We start from the raw sequence: 20,831 nt of genomic DNA, 5'->3' as shown, positions 1-20,831 counted from the left end.
AGAGATTGTGGGGTGGTCATTATTGGCTCAAAAGTAACTTTGCCTAAAATCTCATCACTGTTGTGGACGACAACAACAAGATTTTATTACTTGATAGCCTTTTCGTCGTCGTAGGCGGCCACTCCACCTCCGCTAGAGGGAGTCTCACTGGTCTATGATTAAAGGTGATAACATCATCTTGGTTACTCCTATAGCATTGTTAAGAGACCTTGCCCTCCCAAACGTTCAACCATGTTAGTGGAGTGTTTTGTGTCCGTAACATGTCATAATGTTTCTCTCATGCTATCGAAACTCATTTGACGCTCATTAGTCGACTAAACGGGGGTGATGTATGCCTTGAGAGCACTAAGAGAGTGATAGCAACTAAGGGAGCCCCCTTTTGTTGCATCCAACCTAAAATTCAAGATCGTTCTACAATGTCGAGCTCTCACCTTCCAAGCAAGAAGACCCATTTGGTAAGATTTTGAACCGACCAAAGAGCAATGTGCACATTGTTTATTGACTACAAATTCATATTCTTGTGACGTCGACCAAAAAAACACTTGAAGTTGCATCAAACTTAGTGCAAGACATCAAGCCTCAACTGGACAAAAGAATCTAGAGCCTCTTTCTGAAAATGATATGGCTACGATCACTTAGGGCTTTAAGAAAACATTCCTGCTTTTCTACTATGGGATTAAGCATTAATCTCTTTGAAGTCCAACTTCCACTGTCTACCCAGTTTTCTCTCCAATGGATTTGGTTTCATTGGCCATTTGGTTTCTTTATTCATTTGCTTCGATTTTCCTTCGCTCAAAAAATCTCACTCGCCACACGAATAGACTCGATTGGAGCACAGGGTTCTTGAGTAATGATGCATGAATTAAAAAGTGAAGTTCTTATTGTTAATACTGTAATCATGCTTTTGCTATAGGCTGATGATGTAGTGCTTTTGACTCATATTTAAGGATACACAGAAGCTAATGAGCCTTCTTGAAAAATTTTGCTTGCGAGGTGGTTTGATGCTGAAGGCTTTAAAGACAAAGAATATGCTTGTGAAAACTGTCGACTAGTGGAAACCGTGCATTGTATATAATGTAGAGCCACTTGAAGTAGTAGAAAGTTTCAAGTACCTTGGCCTTGAGGTCACGAATGGTGTGAATGTGTTATGTGTCATCTTGAAGCAGGAAAGACTGTATACATTTGAAAACATGTATAAACGAGGGGATATCAAATGCTAGATTCTCAAGAAATATCTCTTTGACACCTCCGTAAGGCATGCACTTCTTTATGGGCTTGAAATATTAGTGTCTCCACTTGGAAAGAGATTGAAAAGTTTTCATAAACATTTTCCTGCAGACTTTCTTCAACAACAAAAGGTACAAACACCTTACATGCTCTGGGATTACTTTCCATTGAGATTATACGCATGGAGAGAGTTATGAAGTACATGATCAAGATGTGGCAAAGCTTACCGCACTAACTTTCTATAAATTCATGAGAGAGAAGTAATAGAGTCATAGAAGCAAGATTGTGAGCTTGAGATGGATGCAGGACATCAAGAAGTGGTTTGAAAGATGAGATGCAACACACTTGCTCATGAAGCATCACCATAGCAAGGCTTTGAATGAGGCTTTCCTACAACACCAATGTATCACGGTGTGAGCGGGATGAAAACACACACAGCGCCTCTATAATGACCCGACACACACTCTTGGAAAGATACACACACACACTATGGGGCACCACTCGGCTTACACAACACACCTGGCCGAGACAGGGAACACACGTCTGGAGTGAGAGGAGAGAAACTATCCACTTGCCCACTCCACACACACACACACACACACACACACACACCCAAAAAACTCAGCTCAAAAGAGGAGAATTTCTGATGTTTAGATACAAATGAGCTTGGGCCAACACCAATGGGGCAAACAGCTCACACAATATGGGTAAAATAAGCCAGATAAAATCACAAACTGGAGCAGAAACTTCGCTCATAGGAGAAACTTACACAGAAAAACAGCAGGAAAAGAGTGAGGAATTTGGCAAAATGTCTAGCGCCATCGCGTCCGGAACGGCCCAAAACCCCAGTCTACAATGTCAAAGTGCTCAAATCCGACCTCGGATGAGCATTTTACGGCCAAAACAGGCTCCAAAATGAGCAAAAACACACCTGCGGCTGTTCCTCCTCTCTTCTCCACGTTTTTTCTGGTCTTCTCTCAGTTTTTTCAGTTCCCACACTTAGCTTTTTTAGTTGGGCACCCTTGGCCTTTTAGATGACCTCAAACGGACCCCGAACAGGCCAAAAACTGACCTCGCAGTGCATAGTTGTCACCTTTTTGCATCATTCGCACACCTGGCACTCAGCTTTTTTCCAATAATGCATCTCGCCACCACGTGAAGTGGCCCCAAAAAATGGTCCTCATGATGACCTTTCTGCATAATTCTCACAAGCAAACACCCACGTTGTGTCCGTCCTCATCTGCGTGCAAATATTGACCTCGTTCGCCCTCCTGACGCCACTAGATGCCATCTGACGCACCTGCTGACCTCACGTCGTCGGCCCGCGGATAGCTTCCTCGAGAAGTTTTACGCGCTACCAACTCCTCCTTATTGTAGAAAAACACAATGGTACTAGTAACGATGAAAATCGATGCACTATGTACATGGTGTCCTACCTGTACACATGTGGGCCCCACGTAACCACCTGGCTCTGGAAAATGGGCAATACTTTATTTGATGCACCATGCATGGGTATGTACATATGCGCAATCCCTTGCTCCAAAAAACTCCTGACATAATTTGCCCATCCCCTAGCCTGCTAGATCATTCATGATCAGCAGCAGCAAAGAGAGATATGAGACTCGCCGCATCACAAGTCTCCTCATCCTTCACCAACATTTCTTGCTCCACCGACAACTCATCTTGTTCCACCATCATCAATCTAGCATGATACAATTTAAGACGCAATCCATTTACCCTTGACTTATGTAGAACACCATCCAGGTTAGCCAGCTGATATGTGCCATTTGGAAAACACTCTACTACCTTGAAAGGGCCTTCCCACTTAATTTGAAACTTCTTTTGGAAGGTGTTGTCCAGCTTACTGTTGTAACGCAAAACCAAGTCATGTTGCTTGATACCCTTACTTTTGACCTTTTCATTTAGCTTTGTCAAAGCCTTATCCTGCCTCTGCCCATAATGCTCCAAAGCGCTCATCCTATCCAACTGGACCTCTTGTAACTGCAAGAGCCTCTCTTTGAATGCATCACTAGGCGGCCCAAGCAACTTCTCTAACATCTTGACCGCAGGCAACTCTACCTCCACAGGCAATAGTGCTTCCTTTCCATACACCAAATGAAATGGAGTAAACCCTGTACCTGTCTTCACCGAAGTACGGTAAGCCCATAATGCACTAGGCAATTCCAAATCCCAATTCTTTCCTTGGTGCTCTGTCACTTTCGAAAGAATCTGTACCAACTCACCATTGAATCTTTCATTCAAGCCATTACACTGCGGGTAATAAGGAGTGGTATGCTGGTGCCTAATCTTCATCTTTGCACATAAAAAATCTAGCAGTTTAGCTCTAAAGCCAGGCCCCTTATCTGAAAGTAACTCCAGTGGCACCCCAAACTTGCAACATATTTCATCATACACAAATTTTGCCACATCCTTTGCAGTGATCTGTTTTACTGCTATAGCCTCTGCCCATCTAGAGAGATAGTCCACTGCCGTCAAGATATAGCTTTTGCCCCTGCTTGTGATAGGTAACGGGCCTATTGCATCAATTCCCCACTTTTCAAACACATCAAACGCCATAATGGTTTTTCGTAGCTCTGGCTTCAACACTCTCTTCCCAAATGCTTGACACCTATTGCAAGACCTACACCAATGGTGAACATCCTTGTGCAAACTAGGCCATACATACCCCTCTTGCAAAATCTTATGCAAGGTGATCTTTAGAGCAAAATGGCCACCACATGCGCCTTCGTGATTCTCTTCCAACACTCTGTAAAGCTCCTCCCGCCAAGGTACACGTCTCAACACGAGATCAGCCCCTTTCATGTATAAGACATCACCAATCAATTTGTACCTGTATGCTCTACGCACAAAGCCATACTTCTTAGACTTCTGAATCTCCTTTGGAATGATTCCTGTTAGCAAAAACTCCTCTTCTTGAGCCAAACTTTCCCGACCATGATAAAGAGGTAAATTGGTCCTTAACACAAATAGCTCCCCAATCATGCCTTGAGCTGCTTCATGTGCCTCTCCATTTAGAGCACGTTCAATGTGTCTGATACTCCATGCTTCAAACTTTTTTAACAGGCCTTTAATTCTGAAGCACATTTCCTTCAATGAGGTGTTCTTGCTCTTCCACACACCCAACACTTGCTTCACCACTAACAAGGCATCACCTTTTATGCTCAACCTTCGAACCCCATGCTTCAAACAAATGTGTAATCCGGCTTCCAATGTAGCATATTCAGCCTCATTGTTACTATGAGCATCCAATTTGAACCCTCTCTTGCATACTAGCTTCCCCTCTGGATCATAAAGTGCTATACCCCCTGAAGCTGCATCATGGCTCTTTCTGTATGAACCATCAAAGAACAACACATGTGCATTGCTGATCTGTGGCACTTCTTCAACTACCTTTCTCACCACCTCTTCCTTAACAATAAGGGGATTCTCCTTGTAGGTCAACAAATCAGCTAGGGTAGCCCTTGTACTATCTTCCACTAGAAAAGAGAACTCAAACTCTTGCAGCTCAATTACCCATTTCTTCACCACATTTGACATGTTAATACCATTAATTAACTGTGGCAAAAAGGCATAACTCGTCAAGAAAACAAAAGGCCGTGGTAGCAAGTAATGACGAAATCGTCGACAAGCAAATATTACACTGGCCATCACTAGCTCTACTTCCGATAACTTTCTCTCCGCTACCAACTTCACTCGGCTTGCACAATACACTGGCCTCATATAATGGCTGCCTTTCCCCTTTTGCAATAGCATGGCTCCAATGGCATCATCCCCACTGATGGATTTACATAAAAAACTTTCTCCCAATCAGGAGCCTGCATGGCTGACAACCCCCCTAACACCTCTTTCACCTCTTGAAACACTTCTTCACACTTGTCATCCCATTGCAATGGATCATGCTTTGCCACTTGCTGTAATGGATAAAGAAGCTGCGAAGACAATGGAATAAACCGTGCCATGTACTTCACTTTGTGTATAAAGGTTGCCAATTGCTTCGTACTCATAGGTGATGGAAGAAGAATAATAGACTTCACCTTATCTGGATCAGCCTCAATGCCATTTTCTGACACCATATGGCCCAATAACTTCACCCTTGGCTGTGCTAGATGACATTTCTTTGGATTTAGTTGTCCTCCACATTCATCATATCGAGCCAATACCATCTGCAACTTCTCATGATGCTCAGCCCTACTGCTATAGACACAGAAGTCGTCCATAAAAGCCTTAACACAACTACCAATGAATGGTTCCAGCACCCAATTTTCTCTTTCTTGATAGAAAGATGGTCCATTTGACAACCCAAACGGCAACACTGTGTAGCAATAGCAGCCCCATGGCGTAATAAAAGTTGTCTTTGTGCGGTCTTTAAGAGCAATCTTCAATTGAAAATAGCCTGAAAAACCATCACACACACTGTACCTCTCATAACCTGCCACTGAATCCAAGATCTGATCGATGAATGGAAGAGGATATGGGTTCTTCTTAGTGGCTGCGTTTAAGGGTTTAAAATCTACACAAATTCTCCACTTCCCATCCTTCTTTGGACTGACTACTACTGGACTCACCCATTCTGTGGTCTCCACTGGAACTATGAACCCTGCCTTCAATAACTTGTCCACCTCTACCCGCAAGGCTTCCATTTGCTCTTGACCCATCCTTCTTAGCCTTTGCCGCACTGGCTTAGCACCTTCATTCAGCTCTATATGCATCTCTTCACCCTTGAACCCTCTGATCTCTTCATATGAAGTAATGAATAAATCAGGAAAACTAGCCAGCATATGCAAAAATATATCCTTCTCCATAGCTGAGAGGTCTCCACTAATCATTTGCGTCATTAATTCCTGCTTTTTTGACAACTCAACCTTGGTTTGCATCAGCCCTTCAATCACTTCATAAGGTCCTTCACTTTCATCTTCAACTTCATTCGCAAATGCGACTAAACCACACTCCTGGATTTCTTTATCCATCAAAAGAAATGCAACATCAGCATCCTCATCACTGCTGGTAGTGCTATCACTGTCCTCATCTGTCACCGTGGAAGAGTCTTCATCACTAGACTCATCCTCATCTTCATAAAGCTCCTCTAATCGTTTCCTTGTGTCCATATTATAAAGCTTCTTGGTACCTGTTTTTCCATAGAGGCTAATCGTACCATGTCGCCAATCTTGAATAGCTCCCACTGCACGTAACCATGGTCTGCCCAGTATAATAGGATATGCTCCCAACCCTGCTGGCATCACATGAAAATCAACCACTGCCTTTGCATCATATGCCTCCACTTCTAAGCTCTTTACAACACCCAAGCATTTTACTTTTTGATGGTTTGCCAATCTTATGCGAAAACCTGACACCCCAGCCACTGTGAGACCCATCTTCTCAACACATGAGTGTGTTATGACGCATATTTGGGCTCCTCCATCCACATAACCTTGTCCCAAATTTTTCCTTTTATGCCACACATCTACTATTGGACAAATGTCTGGTAGCTCATCCATTGCCAACACTTTTACTGAACCCCTCTCTGGCTCTTTCTCCATTGGGTTAACCATCCTCTTCCACTGTCGCTTTAGCTTAGGCACCATCTCTATAAGCTGCCCAAAAGTAACATCTGCCTTCCTGCTCGTCAGATCCTCCTTCAAGTCATAGCTTAATTGCCCATCCCCTAGTGGAAAATCTGAAACATGAAACTTTCGACGAGCTCTCCTTTTCCTCTTGGCCTTGACATCCTCGCCTTCATGGCTCTTTCCTTTCTTCTTACTAGGACCTGGGGCACTTCTTCCTTCCTTATCCTCTGTGGTCCTCTTCCCAATAGGCATCACTAATGTATCCTCTAGCTTTGATGCCTTCTCCAAGGTGACTACACTTAGCACTTTTGTCTTTCCCTTTTCCTCCTGGGTCAGTCCACTGGTTCCTTCGTCTCCCTTAATTTCGATGCCATAATCATTTGATCTAGTTAGCACCTGTCTTGGCAATGGATACATGTCTCCCCCCATCCTTGGTGGCTTATCACATTGCGGGCTGATGTGACCCAACTCTCCACAATTATAACATGTGGGCGTCTGCCTCCAAAACCTACTATTACTTTGTCCAGCACCATTCCTAGGTCTTTCTTCACCTCCTGGCTGATTTGCAAACCGCCCTCGACCTCGATTATTTCCCACTTGACCTAGCATGTTTAGGCTGAGATTCTTCATCAGATCAACCACTTGCCTCATGTCTTGCCTTAGGCCATCATCTTGCACTGTTGTAGTGACCACTGCTGGCATAACCTGAGTAGTAACAGGAACCACTGGTTCATGATGAACCCCTGACATGCGCCCTTGTAAAGACTCTATAGGCTGAAATTCAGACCTCATTGGCAAAGACTCCACCCCTAACTGGCTCATTTTCCTCAGCTTCCACTCTTTGTTCCTTGCTACCTCTAGTGCATCTTCATATGTCCTAGGCTTCTTTAGCTCTACTCTCCAACGTATATTCTCCCAAAGACCAGCCAAGAACCTGTCCTTCTTCATCATGTCAGGCGGGGGTACCTGTGGTGCTAAAGCCTTGCACATTCGCTCCCATGCCAATGAAAACTTACGTATGTACGCATCTACTGGCTCACCTTCCTTTTGCACCAAAGCCTGTACTTCTTGCCACACTTTGTCAGGGTCTTCTATCTTCACAAACTCCACTTCCAATCCATGCCTTAGATTGTCCCAACTCAATCTTATAGGTGGATTAGCCATACGCAACTCCTCTTCAAATGCTTTGGACCAAGCTCGTGCATCACTCTTCAAACAAATTTGGAGAAGGCGTAACATTTGCGTAGGGTCATGAATCTGGTTGCTAATGCAGGCAACCTCCATCTTTTCCAAAAATTCTTCCACATCTTCATCACTTCTTCCATGAAACTCGGGATAAGAGAAAGCCATGGCTACCCAAATTATGATGCTTTGAGAACCCCTTTGAACACACGTGCAAGAACCCAAAAATTTTACTGACCCAATACCCAGAAACTTCAATGGAGCTCAACTTTAGATAAGGACAAACACATGCACATCAAATGAGTTTTCATAGTTAATCATCGGAATGACAACAGGCAAAGGACATTCCAGGATCTCTCTCAATCTTCTTGGCCCAAACATAAAGACTATGCGCTGCTGGAAAAAGATCTTCCTGGACACATGAACATTAATCTGAATTCTTTGAGTTAAATGAAAAGGAGTGAACTGAGGGCCATTTTGATCATCCATTAAAGCCAACCATGAAGCTCCCAAGAAGGCACACCTAACTCAACCTCTGATTTTGCCAAAATTTCAGTAGCATAACAGCATAAATGGCTCAAAATACCAAAAAACCAGCCATCATAACTTGGGAAAATTTCGACAGAGTTTCCCCAGAAGTAGAGCAGTAGGAACCCAAAATATAGATTGTATCTGTATGCATAAACTGTCAACAATAGAACCCGAGCATCAAGTAGGACTCACTAGTACATAGCCTATGGCGAGGTCACAAAAAGGGTGCTCCAGCTACCTGTATCACCGAAAGGATCTCCACATTTGAGAATCCCCCAGCTCAATAAAAACCTCACGCTATCGACCCTCACACGAAGGCTAATGCAAATCGCGTATAGTCAAGTCTCAGAAATGACTATCTTCCAGACCAAGTCTCAGAAATGGATGGGACTGCCAAATAAAACCATATATGGCTCCACAAAGGCGTACAATGGCAGTTTCCACAAGTAACGTACAATCCAACAGACAATGCGCTCAAATAGGCGCCAAGTGATGCATTCCCACAACAACTGCAAGTGACATCACTGTACTCCAGCTACCTGTACCTGTGTGAATCACCTGTACCTGTCCCTGTCCCTGTTCCTGTAACCTGTAACCTGTAACCTGTAATCTGCAACCTGCAACCTGTAATCCCGAAGCTCGAAGCTCGAAGCTCGAAGCAGAAGGTACTCGAAGAAGATCCTCCGTGGGGGCGCCAAAAGAATGTGAGCGGGATAAAAACACACACAGCGCCTCTATAATGACCCAACACACACTCTTGGAAAGATACACACACACACTATGGGGCACCACTCGGCTTACACAACACACCTGGCCGAGACAGGGAACACACCTCTGGAGTGAGAGGAGAGAAACTATCCACTTGCCCACTCCACACACACACACACACCCAAAAAACTCAGCTCAAAAGAGGAGAATTTCTGATGTTTAGATACAAATGAGCTTGGGCCAACACCAATGGGGCAAACAGCTCACACAATATGGGTAAAATAAGCCAGATAAAATCACAAACTGGAGCAGAAACTTCGCTCATAGGAGAAACTTACACAGAAAAACAGCAGGAAAAGAGTGAGGAATTTGGCAAAATGTCTAGCGCCATCGCGTCCGGAACGGCCCAAAACCCCAGTCTACAATGTCAAAGTGCTCAAATCCGACCTCGGATGAGCATTTTACGGCCAAAACAGGCTCCAAAATGAGCAAAAACACACCTGCGGCTGTTCCTCCTCTCTTCTCCACGTTTTTTCTGGTCTTCTCTCAGTTTTTTCAGTTCCCACACTTAGCTTTTTTAGTTGGGCACCCTTGGCCTTTTAGATGACCTCAAACGGACCCCGAATAGGCCAAAAACTGACCTCGCAGTGCATAGTTGTCACCTTTTTGCATCATTCGCACACCTGGCACTCAGCTTTTTTCCAATAATGCATCTCGCCACCACGTGAAGTGGCCCCAAAAAATGGTCCTCATGATGACCTTTCTGCATAATTCTCACAAGCAAACACCCACGTTGTGTCCGTCCTCATCTGCGTGCAAATATTGACCTCGTTCGCCCTCCTGACGCCACTAGATGCCATCTGACGCACCTGCTGACCTCACGTCGTCGGCCCGCGGATAGCTTCCTCGAGAAGTTTTACGCGCTACCAACTCCTCCTTATTGTAGAAAAACACAATGGTACTAGTAACGATGAAAATCGATGCACTATGTACATGGTGTCCTACCTGTACACATGTGGGCCCCACGTAACCACCTGGCTCTGGAAAATGGGCAATACTTTATTTGATGCACCATGCATGGGTATGTACATATGCGCAATCCCTTGCTCCAAAAAACTCCTGACAACGGTAAGGAAAAATTTGGAGTCTTGTACTTCATGCATTACACCACACACATTGTCCCCAATTACAAAGGCATATTCTTCTCTGAGAGAGGACATCGTACACACCCATACATGCTTGCGGCTATTCCCTTATCTGCAATCCACACTATAGCAATGATCTACCTTAGCTCCCAATCCCTTTGGGGTAGAATCCTTTCGTGTATGCACGTCCCTTGCAATTTCAAGAGTCTGGGTGTCATACCCTACTTGAGTTCTTACCTTTTTTATCGCATCCAAGCATGCTTCCCTCACGCTTTCATCACAGATCACTCCCTTCATGCCTTTCTCTTCTACTAGCCACGCCATAGACTCTCAGTGGCCATTCTCATATCCATAGTCATCAAGGCATTGGGATTCCTTGATCCGCTTAGCATATCGTGTGAGACATGTTTCACATGGTGTCATGTTTGACCTTCAAGGACAATAATACCTCTCTCTCTCTCTCTCTCTCTCTCTCTCTCTCTCTCTCTCTCTCTCTCTCTCTCTCTCTCTCTCTCTCTCTCTCTCTCTCTCTCTCTCTCTCTCTCTCTCTCTCTCTCTCTCTGGCTCTGCATTCAAAGCTAGCATGTGGATGGCCCCAGCATGTACCGTCATGCAATTAAAATAAAGAGGTTAAAATAGTTATGTGATAAGGTTTCCCGCTCGCTTTCAAATTTTGGAAACCAATTGGTTGCATGTTTCTTTTCACTGAACTTTTGCAATGTGACCGCATTCATTTCTACAAATTCTCAGTGGTTAGTACCACACAAAACCTAAGTCTCACAGAAAAAACAAAAAAAAGCGAGTCTCAAAAGTACTGCTAGAATTTACGATGTGTTTACTTCGTTAGCGTAGTGGGCAATTCCAAATTCCTGGCATGTCGTTAGCCCACGTGGATCCTCTTTTTTTTTTTTTTTGCAAAACCCACAATAAGTGGGTGGAAGAAATAGATTAAAACCAAAAAGAATACATCTCCGTCCATGCTCATACCGAGCCACGGAGCCAGACAAGTCCAACAAACTCCAATCAACCAAACACAGTATAGCCATCCTATCTAGAGGCTGCCACAGTTTATACATGAGCTACCACCCCATCCATAAACACCTCCAGAGGAGAAACCATACAACATACCGAAGTACACTGGCTATAAGGGAGCCACCCGACTAGAAGGTCAAGCTAACTAGGGATACTACAATAGAGCAGAAGAGCCGGCCAAGAGGGCGGGGCCCGATGTCCCCATCACCAAGGAGATCTTAAGGGAACCACCAAGCAAGGACAAAGTCCGCCAGACGAGAGCCCCCAAGACCACCACATAGAGCCGATAGAGAATAAAACACCAAAACACAGCCGCATCCGGAAAAGGCTAAGAGCCAGATGGCGAGGCCACCATGTGCAGGGAGTCTGCCACCCTCCCTCCACACCTCAAACATCCGTGCCCCCAACAAGAAGACCTGATCCACTTGACAAGAACTGAACCACTTGACAATAACCACCTCCGAACCTGCCAGCAAACATCCTGACCAACCAGGCCTTAAGGAGGCCACACCCTTTCTGAAGATGCCACCACAGAATTGAACCACTTGACGAGAACCACCAACAAACATCCTGACCAACCAGGCCTTAAGGGGGCCACGCCCTTTCTAATGATGCCAACACAGTGCCAATACCTAGCAAGCCACCCCCGCAAAACCAGCATGACCAGGCCCGCCACCTGTCCAAGACCCAAGAACCCATGGCGAACTGTGTTGTTCCAGCAAGGAACATGGCTACCGCCGAGCCAAATTGCAAAAAGAAATCCTAACGCTACAAGGAATGCCTGGCTACACAGGACAGCAAGGGCAGCCGAGAACTCGTACCCATGAGCTCCCCTGTCCACCGACATGAAGCCACTCTGCCCTGCAAGCCCATGCATGTTGCAACACCCGTGCGTGTCCGCAGCAAGAACAAGAACGGCTCCTGGTCCGCCACCCGCCTAAGAGGGCCCCCACCTCGCGCGAGACAGCCAGAATTGATGCCCAAGCTCCTGCAACAACAGAGGATGCCCTCCCCTGCTCTCGGCTCTCAGAGCTAGGGTTTTCTAAAATGAGAGATATGTGGCTCCTCTATTTAAAAAACAAGTGAAAGGGTCACGACGGATTTCAAAAACAATAAGAAAGTGATAAAATTGTTAAGTTGAATTAAATTTGTATCAGTGTTTGGGAAAGGATTTCCTCAGCTTAGTCTTGAGCCAATTAAAAATTGAGACTAGCTAACTGCAAACCATGGTAAACAGAAGAAAAATCGATGGAATATGTGAGAAAGTCGTCCACTCAAAATTTTTGCTAGTATTTTTGATTTTCTCCTTTGTGAGGAAGAAACTCGATCAGCAGCAGCCGCTTAATAAAAAAGACTTTCTCGAACGTTTACACTGATTGGAATCAAGCTATAAAATGCAAGAAATGTAAAGCCATGTGAAGTTGTGAAATAAAAGGTGAATAAAAAGAACTAATTACTATATATGTGTGTGTAAAGAATTTATTAGAATTATGCAAAGTGAAGCTTCACTTTAGCATTCTAAAACAATAGAATGGAAAAAAAAACATGTGTGTGTGTGTGTGTGTAAAATTTACTAAAATCTATGCAAGGTGAAGCTTCACTTTAGCATTCTAAAACAATAGAATTCAAGAAAAGTAAAGACATGTCACGATGTGAAATGAAAGGTAAGTCTCCATCATGCAGTGAAAACAATAGAATTCAAGAAAAGTAAAGACATGTCAGGATGTGAAATGAAAGGTGAGTCTCCATCATGTCAGGATGTGAAATGAAAGGAGTCTCCCTAACCCAATACAACATTAAGGGTTTCTTTTAGAAAGCCAAAAAACCCAGCACTGACAAGCTCTAAAAAAAACTACACCGTCAAAAGCTACTCGATCTTCTCCACATGCAGTTCACAGGTTACAGAGCTTGTTGTCCAGTATGTATGTTAAGTGCGGTTCACTTGTCAAGGCACAACAAGTTGTTGATGAGCTTCCAATCCGGGATGTCGTCTGTTGGACTGCACTTATTGCAGGACATGGGCAGGGTCACGAAGCTCTGGGTTGTTTTCATCGCTTGCCAAGCGAGGGCCTCTCTCCGGATGCAGTCAGAGGTTGTTGGAGAAGAATGTCATGCTTGGCAATGCGCTGGTATACATGTATGCTAATTGTGGTGTACTTTGGAAAGCACAACAAATCTGAACGAGCTTCCCAACCGAGATGTCATCTCTTGGACTGCATTAATTGCAGGATATGCCCAACAAGACCAGGGCTAGGAAGCTTTGAATTGTTTCCAGTGTATGCGAAGTGAGGGTTTCTCTCCACATGCAATCACCTATGCTTGTATTTTGAAGGCATCTGGCATTATGCGAGACATTGATATGGGCAAACAAATTCACAATGAGATTGTCAATCAGGGGCTGTTGAAAACAATTGTCATGCTTGGCAATGCTTTGGGTTGACATGTATGCCAAGTGTGGTGTACTTTTGATATCTCGACAAGTTCTTGACGAGCTTCCTGATCGAGATGCGGTCTCTTGGAATGCATTGATTGCAGGTTATGCCCAACAGGGGCTGGGCCAAGAAGCATTGGGATGTTTCTAGCGGATGCAAATCGAGGGCTTCTCTCCAGATGCAGTCACCTATGCTTGCATTTTGAAGGCATGTGGCACTTTGAAAGACGTCAACACAGGAAAACAAATTCATGATGAGCTTGTTAGTCGGGGGCTGTTGCCAAAAACTGTCGTGCTTGGTAATGCTTTGGTTGACATGTATGCCAAGTGTAGTGTACTTTCCAAAGCACAACAAGTTCTTGACGAGATTTATGTCCGGGATGCAGTCTCTTTGAATGCATTGATTGCAAGATATGCCCAACAAGATCGGGGCCAGGAAGTGCTTGGCTGTTTTTATCGGATGCAAAGTGAGGGCTTCTCTCCGGATGCGGTCACATATGCTTGTGTTTTGAAGGCATGTGGCATTATGCAAAACGCTATCATGGGCAAGCAAAGTCATGATGAGATTGTTAGGCAGGGGCTGTTACAAAAAGATGTCGTGCTTGGCAAGGCTTTGCTTGACATGTATGCCAAGTGTGGTGTACTTTTGAAAGCACAAGTTCTTGACCAGCTTTCTGTCCGGAATGAAGTCTCTTGGAATGCACTGATTAGAAGATATGCCCGACAGGAGCAGGGCCAGGAAGCTAAGGGGTTTTTTCAACGAATGCGGAGGAAGGGTTTCTCCCTAAATGTAGTTTCTTGGACTGCACTTATAGGAGGATATGCCCAGCAAGGGCAAGCCAACGTGGCAGACTTTCACACGGGCTCCATCGTTTTATTCAATGCACCTAGGACAGCGATACGCACAGGGAGAAGGTCCGAAGCGTGGACTCTTGGCTATTTTTACAAGCTTGCATGGAGATGCAAGGCTCTCGAGTCTTTATAGATTTCTAAAGTCAAGGCAGGAACGCAGCCCAGCCCGCGTTAGAGGTTGTTGAAAAAAGATGTCCTGCTTCGCACTGTCTTGAAGGGCCAAGTTTTGAAAACAACCAGTGAAGGGAAGGCTCAGTGAGGGTGGCCTCTCTTTAGATGGAAACACTTATGCATGCATCTTGAAGATTGTGTCTCTATGCAAGATGCTGACGTGGGCACAAAAAATTAACAACTATGTTGTTACTCATAGGCTCTTGAAAAGAGGGCTCTCTATAGCTTCGTAAAGCCAAGGCAAGAACGCAGCCCGCCGCTAGAGGCTGTTGAAAAAAACTGTTGTGCTTGGCATTGTCTTAGAGGCTTGAGTGCCAAGTGAAGTGAGGGCCTCTCTTCAGATGGAATCACCTATGCATGCATCTTGAAGATTGTGGCTCTACGCAAGATGCTGATATGAGGGCACACGAATTCACAACTATGTTGTTAGAAAGTTGTTGTGCTTGGCACTGTCTTGGAGGCTTGAGTGCCAAGTGAAGCAAGGGCATCTCTTCAGATGGAATTACCTATGCATGTATCTTGAAGATTGTGGCTCAGTATCTTGCGTAGAGCCACATCCTTCAAGATGCATGCATAGGTGATTCCATTTGCAGAGAGGCCCTTGAGCCCTCGCTTCACATATATATGGATCAAGATAGTACTGCTCTTGTTGTGCACCTTCGGCAATCAGTGCATTCCAAGAGGCCACATCTGCTGAAAACAGACAAGAGCTTTCTGGCCATGACACTGGGGAAAACCTTGCAGGCAGTGCATTCCAAGAGTCCATACTCCGCACAAGAAGCTCCTCGAGAACTTGTGAGAGCCACATACCCAAAATGTAAGCATGTCCTTCAAGACAAAAGTATAGGTGATTGAGTTTATGGAGATACACTTGCTTTGCATCCGCTAAAAACAGTCTCGAGCTTTCTGGCCCTGCTCTTATTGCGCACGTCCTGCAATTAGTGCACTTCAAGAGGCGACATTTAGCATTCATATTAACCAAGACAATGCCAAGGACGACATCTTTCTTTAACAGACTCTAACTGACAATATAATTGTGAATAATTTGCCCATATCAGCATCTTGCGTAGAGCCACATGCCTTCAAGATGAATACGTAGGTGATTGCATGTGGAAAAAACAAACTAGAGCTTTCTCCTATGGGCAAAATCCCACAATCAGTACATTCCAAGAGTCCACACTCTAGATAGGAAGCTGAAAATAGCCTAGAACTTTCAGGCACTGCTCATGTTGTGTGTATCCTATGACCGATGCATTCCAATGCTTTGCATCCGTTGAAAATAGCCTAGAGCTTTCTGGCCCTGCTCTTGTTGCACACATCCCGCAATCAATGCATTCCAAGAGGCGACATTTCATGACAGTACCAAATTTGGCATACATATCAACCAAGCACTGCCAAGCATGACATAGGCTTACCAACAACACCAAACCAGGTATCTTCTTGTCGTTAATTCTCTCACCCATGTCAACAGCTTGCATAAGGCCACTGGCCTTCAAGGTGCAAGCATAGGTGAATGCATTTGTAGAGAAGCGTTTCGTTTGCATCTGCTTCCTGTTGTGTGTATCCTGCAACCAGTGCATTCCAATGCTTTGCTTTCGTTGAAAATAGCCTAGAGCTTTCTGGCCCTGCTCTTGTTGTGCACATCCCACAATCAGTGCATTCAAAGAGGCGACATTCCTTGCAAGAATCTCCTCAAGCATTTTTTATGCTTTCTCAAGCGCACCACAGCTAGCATACATATTGACCAAGGCATTGCCAAGCACGACATCTTTTTTCATGAACAACCCGTGAGTAACAATATCAATCTCAATTTTTGTGTCCATATGAGCATCTGGCATAGAGCAACATGCCTTCAAGATGCACACATACGCGATTGCATTTGGTGTAAATAGACTAAGTTTTCTCCTGTGGAAAATACTGCAATTAGTGAATTCCAAGAGTCCACACTATGCGTAGGAAGTGGAAAACATTCTAGAGCTTTCTGGACCTGCTCCTATTGTGCATATCCCGCAACCAATGCATTTCAATGCTTTGCATCTGTTGGAAACAGCAGCCTAGAGATTTTTGGCACTGCTCTTCTTGCGCACATCCCACAATCAGTGCATTCCAAGAGACAACATTCAAGACAAGAAGCAGCTCAAGCACTTTCTGTGCTTTCTCAAGCACATCACATTTGGCATACATCTCGACCAAGACACTGCCAAGCATGACAACCTGTGGAGCTGCTCTTGTTGCGCACATACCACAATCAGTGCCAGACAGAAAGCTCATCAAGCACTTTTTGTGCTTTCTCAAGCGCACCACATTTGACATACATATTGACTAAGATAGTGTCAAGCACGACATCTTTTTTCAACAGCCTCTGACTAACAATGTAATTTTGAATTTTTGTGCCCATATCAGCATCTTGAGTAGAGCCACATGCCTTCAAGGTGCATGCATAGGTGATTGTAGCTAGAGAGAGGCCCTCGCTTTGCATACATATCAACCAAGACAAAGCCAAGCACGACATCTCTTTTCAAGAGAATCTGATGAACAATATAATTGTGATTTTTTATGCCCATATTAGCATCTTGCGTAGAGCCGCATGCCTTCAAGATGTATGTGTAGGTGATTGAATCTGGAGAGAAGACCTCTCTTCGCATAGATATCAACCAAGACAGTGCCAAGCACGACACCTCTTATCAAGAGCCTCTGACTAACAACATAGTTGTGAATTCGTGTGCCCATATAAGCATCTTGAGGCATGTGGCTCTATGCAAGATGCTGATATTGCCACAAAAATTTCTCTAGGATATTTTCAAGGGATGCAAAGTATGGGAATGCATTGGTTGTGGGATCTCTCTCCCGAATGCCATCTCTTGGAGTGCATTGATTACGGGATACATGCAATAGGAGCAGGGCCAGAAAGCTCTCCGTTGTTTTCAGCGGATGCAAAGTGGGGGCCTCTCTCCGGATGGAATCACACACACATGCATCTTGAAGGTTTGTGGCTATAGCAAGATGTCGATGTGGACTTGAAAATTCTCTTTAATAGGAGCTGTCACAAAAAAATGTCGTGCTTGGCAATGACTTGGTTGATGTTTTCCAGCGGATCTGAAGTGAGGGACTCTTTACAGATGCAATCACATACGCGTGCATCTTGAAGGCATAATTTTGTACACAAGATGCCGATGTGAGCCTCTCTCCATATGGTATCACCTACGTGTCCCCATTGCAGGCATGTGTCTCTATGCAAGAGGCTGATACGGGCACAAAAAATGAGCTTTTTATTGTTGTTAGGAGGAGGTTGAAAAAAGATGTCGCGCTTGGCACAATCTTGGTCTATAATTATGACACATGTGTTGCGCTTCAGAAAAATGACGGTTTCTCACCAACCAAAGTCTCTTGGAGTGCTTTTACACCATTTATGTCAAGCAAGGGCAGGTGAGGAAGCTCTGAAATTAATTTCAAAGATGCAATATGACATGGGCATGTTCTTCATGACCATTTTGCCCGAAATGTTGCTTGTCGAATGCATTAAATGATGGGAATGGCGTCTCTTTCAATGCATTGGTAGCGGGATACGCACTGTAGGAGCAAGCCCAGAAAGCTCTAGGCTATTTTCATCTTTCTATCTGCAGTGTGGACTCCTTTAATGCACTCACTGTGGGATGCACAACAAGAGCAAGGCCAATGAGCGTTACAGGAAAGAAGTTGTGCTTGGCTTTGCTTGGGACTATGTGTACATTACATATGGTGATCTTCAGAACGCACGAAAAGCACCCGAGGACCTTCCTGTGCGGAACGCCGCCACAAGATCGCAGAAAGGGTCTCTATCCAGATGCAATCAACTACGCCTACACAGGAATCTCGAAGGCATGCGGATCAGTAGGAGCAATCACGTATGCAACCATAGATATTATTAGAATGTGAGTAATGTTAGCTTAATATTACTAATATACCACCAAGAGCTCTCGGCTCTTATAAAAAGGTAGTTAGAACTACGAGATTGTAACAAGCTTCTCCTAACAAAGGGACGAAGCTAGCGTCACTGGTGATTGAAATATAAAAAGGTTCTCAAGTGCCACTAACACCTTGCGAGACCACTCTTTTGAGCAGCTCAATAGAGTTATATAGAGTTTTTTGTTTAAAGCAACGACAATCGCTCATCGGCCCATTAGCTCAGTTGGTTAGAGCGTCGTGCTAATTACGCGTAGGTCGCAGGTTCAAGACCTGCATGGGCCACACTAGCCCTCAGCCGGCCCCTTCTAATAATACATCTGATTGGATCAACCTAACGTTTTAGGTGTCATTTTTAAGAACTTTGTGCATGCTTTTTAATTAGGTCCGCTTGGATCTCCTCCTCAATAGAATCTGACATCATGCACAATGTAGGGCGCAGATGTGACACAGGTCAAAGATGCAATCAACTCCTGAAAGCACAAGATAATTATATACCCGCACAACCTCGGACCTCTAGGGTAGAGGAGCCAAACAGGTCCCAAGAGTAGGACATGCTTTGAATAAATCCATCCTTCCTTAAACATTTGAGGAGACAGCAAGCATTTTGTACTAAAAAAGTTTCACATTAGCTATCTTTTTGGCATAGATTTGATTCAAAATCATGGAATATCACAGGAGATTGAGCTTTGACAATATGATTTTCCTTAAATTGGCTCATACAATTTGCAGGTCTCCTCAGACAATATGATTTTCATAAGAGTGGCTCATACATCCCCTCTATCAATACAATTTTCCTTAAATTGGCTCATACATACCCTCTATCAATACTATTTTCCTTAAATTGGCTCATACAATTTGGAGGTCTCTTCTGACAATATGGTTTTCCTTAAATTGGCTCATGCAGGATCTCACCTATGTGTTCCCCTCTACAACATCTACTTCGGACCCCTATAAGATGTTAGTGTGCAATGTATAGGAGATAAGTGTAAACTTTCTGAGAAGTGTAGAATCCTCTAGCTACTACAATTTGATACTTCATCCAAAACAGCAAAAAGTGCTCAAAATATGCGACTATAAATGGGACCATAACCAGAGAAGCTCCGTAGAGCTTGATAATGCATTCACAAATCATACCCAAAAGGAAAAGCCAAGAATTCTAATGGTAATTGAGCATTCGGACAAAGTTAGCACCAGGTCTCCCTTTGCATAGGTTGAAGGCGCCATATAAGAGACTTAGCTTGAAAAAAATAGTACTTTTTGAGGGGTATTTTGCAAATCTAGTCATGGTGGTAATGTGAAAACTAGATCCAATTTCTCATGAAAAGACGAATTAAATGATACCAACATTGATAATTTTTAGATTTATTTTGTTGCTTGCTAGAGAAAATTCACCTTTTCAGGCCTCTTGAAGCATTTAGAGACTATCAAGGCTTTGCCAATAGTCATACACTTTTAGCAAATCACAGAAGGACACATAAGCAAGATTCCAAACTTATGTTTCCCCACCGGAGTATGGTCCCATATTTGGCACCTTCACCCTAGGAGTTTAAGATTCTTAAGCTTCATTTTCTTTCCATATTTGTCACAATATATAACATGCCTTGGAGCAAAAGGAGAAAGGCGTACAAAATTTTAAATCTAATCATCAGATTGTAAATGGGTCCTTTCACAGAAGAGCCTCCTGACTTTCTTCTCAGCTTTTTGTTTACCAAAGACTTATTTTGGTAGGTAAATGATCCTCATTTAGGGCCAGCACTTTCTGTTCCACTGTTTGTTTCAAAAACAACAGAGGTCTTCGCCTTGCTATATGCATAATTAGTGCTTTAGACAACATTGCGCAAAATTCTACGCGACCACCTACTCCCCTTACTATGGATCGCCATTCCTCTGTAAAATTTGTCAAACTAGCAAAAAGTAGTGAGGTCATTGCCCATATAAGTGCAATAGAATACACTGCCAACGTCAATCTCTGTGCATCTTCCATAGCACACTGAAGTAGCTGAAAATGCAGGCCTGCCACCC

At 44.0% G+C, this 20,831-nt stretch overlaps 1 protein-coding gene, 1 non-coding gene and 1 pseudogene across 2 annotated transcripts; 2 read left to right on the top strand and 1 right to left on the bottom strand.

Moving 5' to 3' along the window:
• Positions 1 to 11,376: 11,376 nt before the first annotated feature.
• LOC147460231 (uncharacterized) lies at positions 11,377 to 12,287 on the bottom strand (annotated as a pseudogene).
• Positions 12,288 to 13,688: 1,401 nt separating this feature from the next.
• On the top strand, positions 13,689 to 14,826 carry LOC147460230 (putative pentatricopeptide repeat-containing protein At3g13770, mitochondrial). The gene is made up of 4 exons (XM_086511686.1): positions 13,689 to 13,823; positions 14,050 to 14,140; positions 14,228 to 14,446; positions 14,495 to 14,826. The coding sequence occupies exons 1-4, from the start codon at positions 13,689 to 13,691 to the stop codon at positions 14,824 to 14,826; spliced, it is 777 nt and encodes a 258-aa protein (XP_086367812.1).
• A 4,191-nt stretch (positions 14,827 to 19,017) lies between these two features.
• On the top strand, positions 19,018 to 19,091 carry TRNAI-AAU (transfer RNA isoleucine (anticodon AAU)). The gene has a single exon. It is a non-coding gene; the product is annotated as a tRNA-Ile (tRNA).
• Positions 19,092 to 20,831: the final 1,740 nt, after the last annotated feature.

The sequence above is a fragment of the Adiantum capillus-veneris genome, chromosome 4, assembly GCF_014529385.1.
Source record: "Adiantum capillus-veneris isolate H3 chromosome 4, ASM1452938v2, whole genome shotgun sequence".
NCBI classification, from domain to species: Eukaryota; Viridiplantae; Streptophyta; class Polypodiopsida; order Polypodiales; family Pteridaceae; genus Adiantum; species Adiantum capillus-veneris.
Note: the sequence above shows the minus strand (reverse complement) of the source record. Positions and strands in the feature narration are given on the sequence as shown.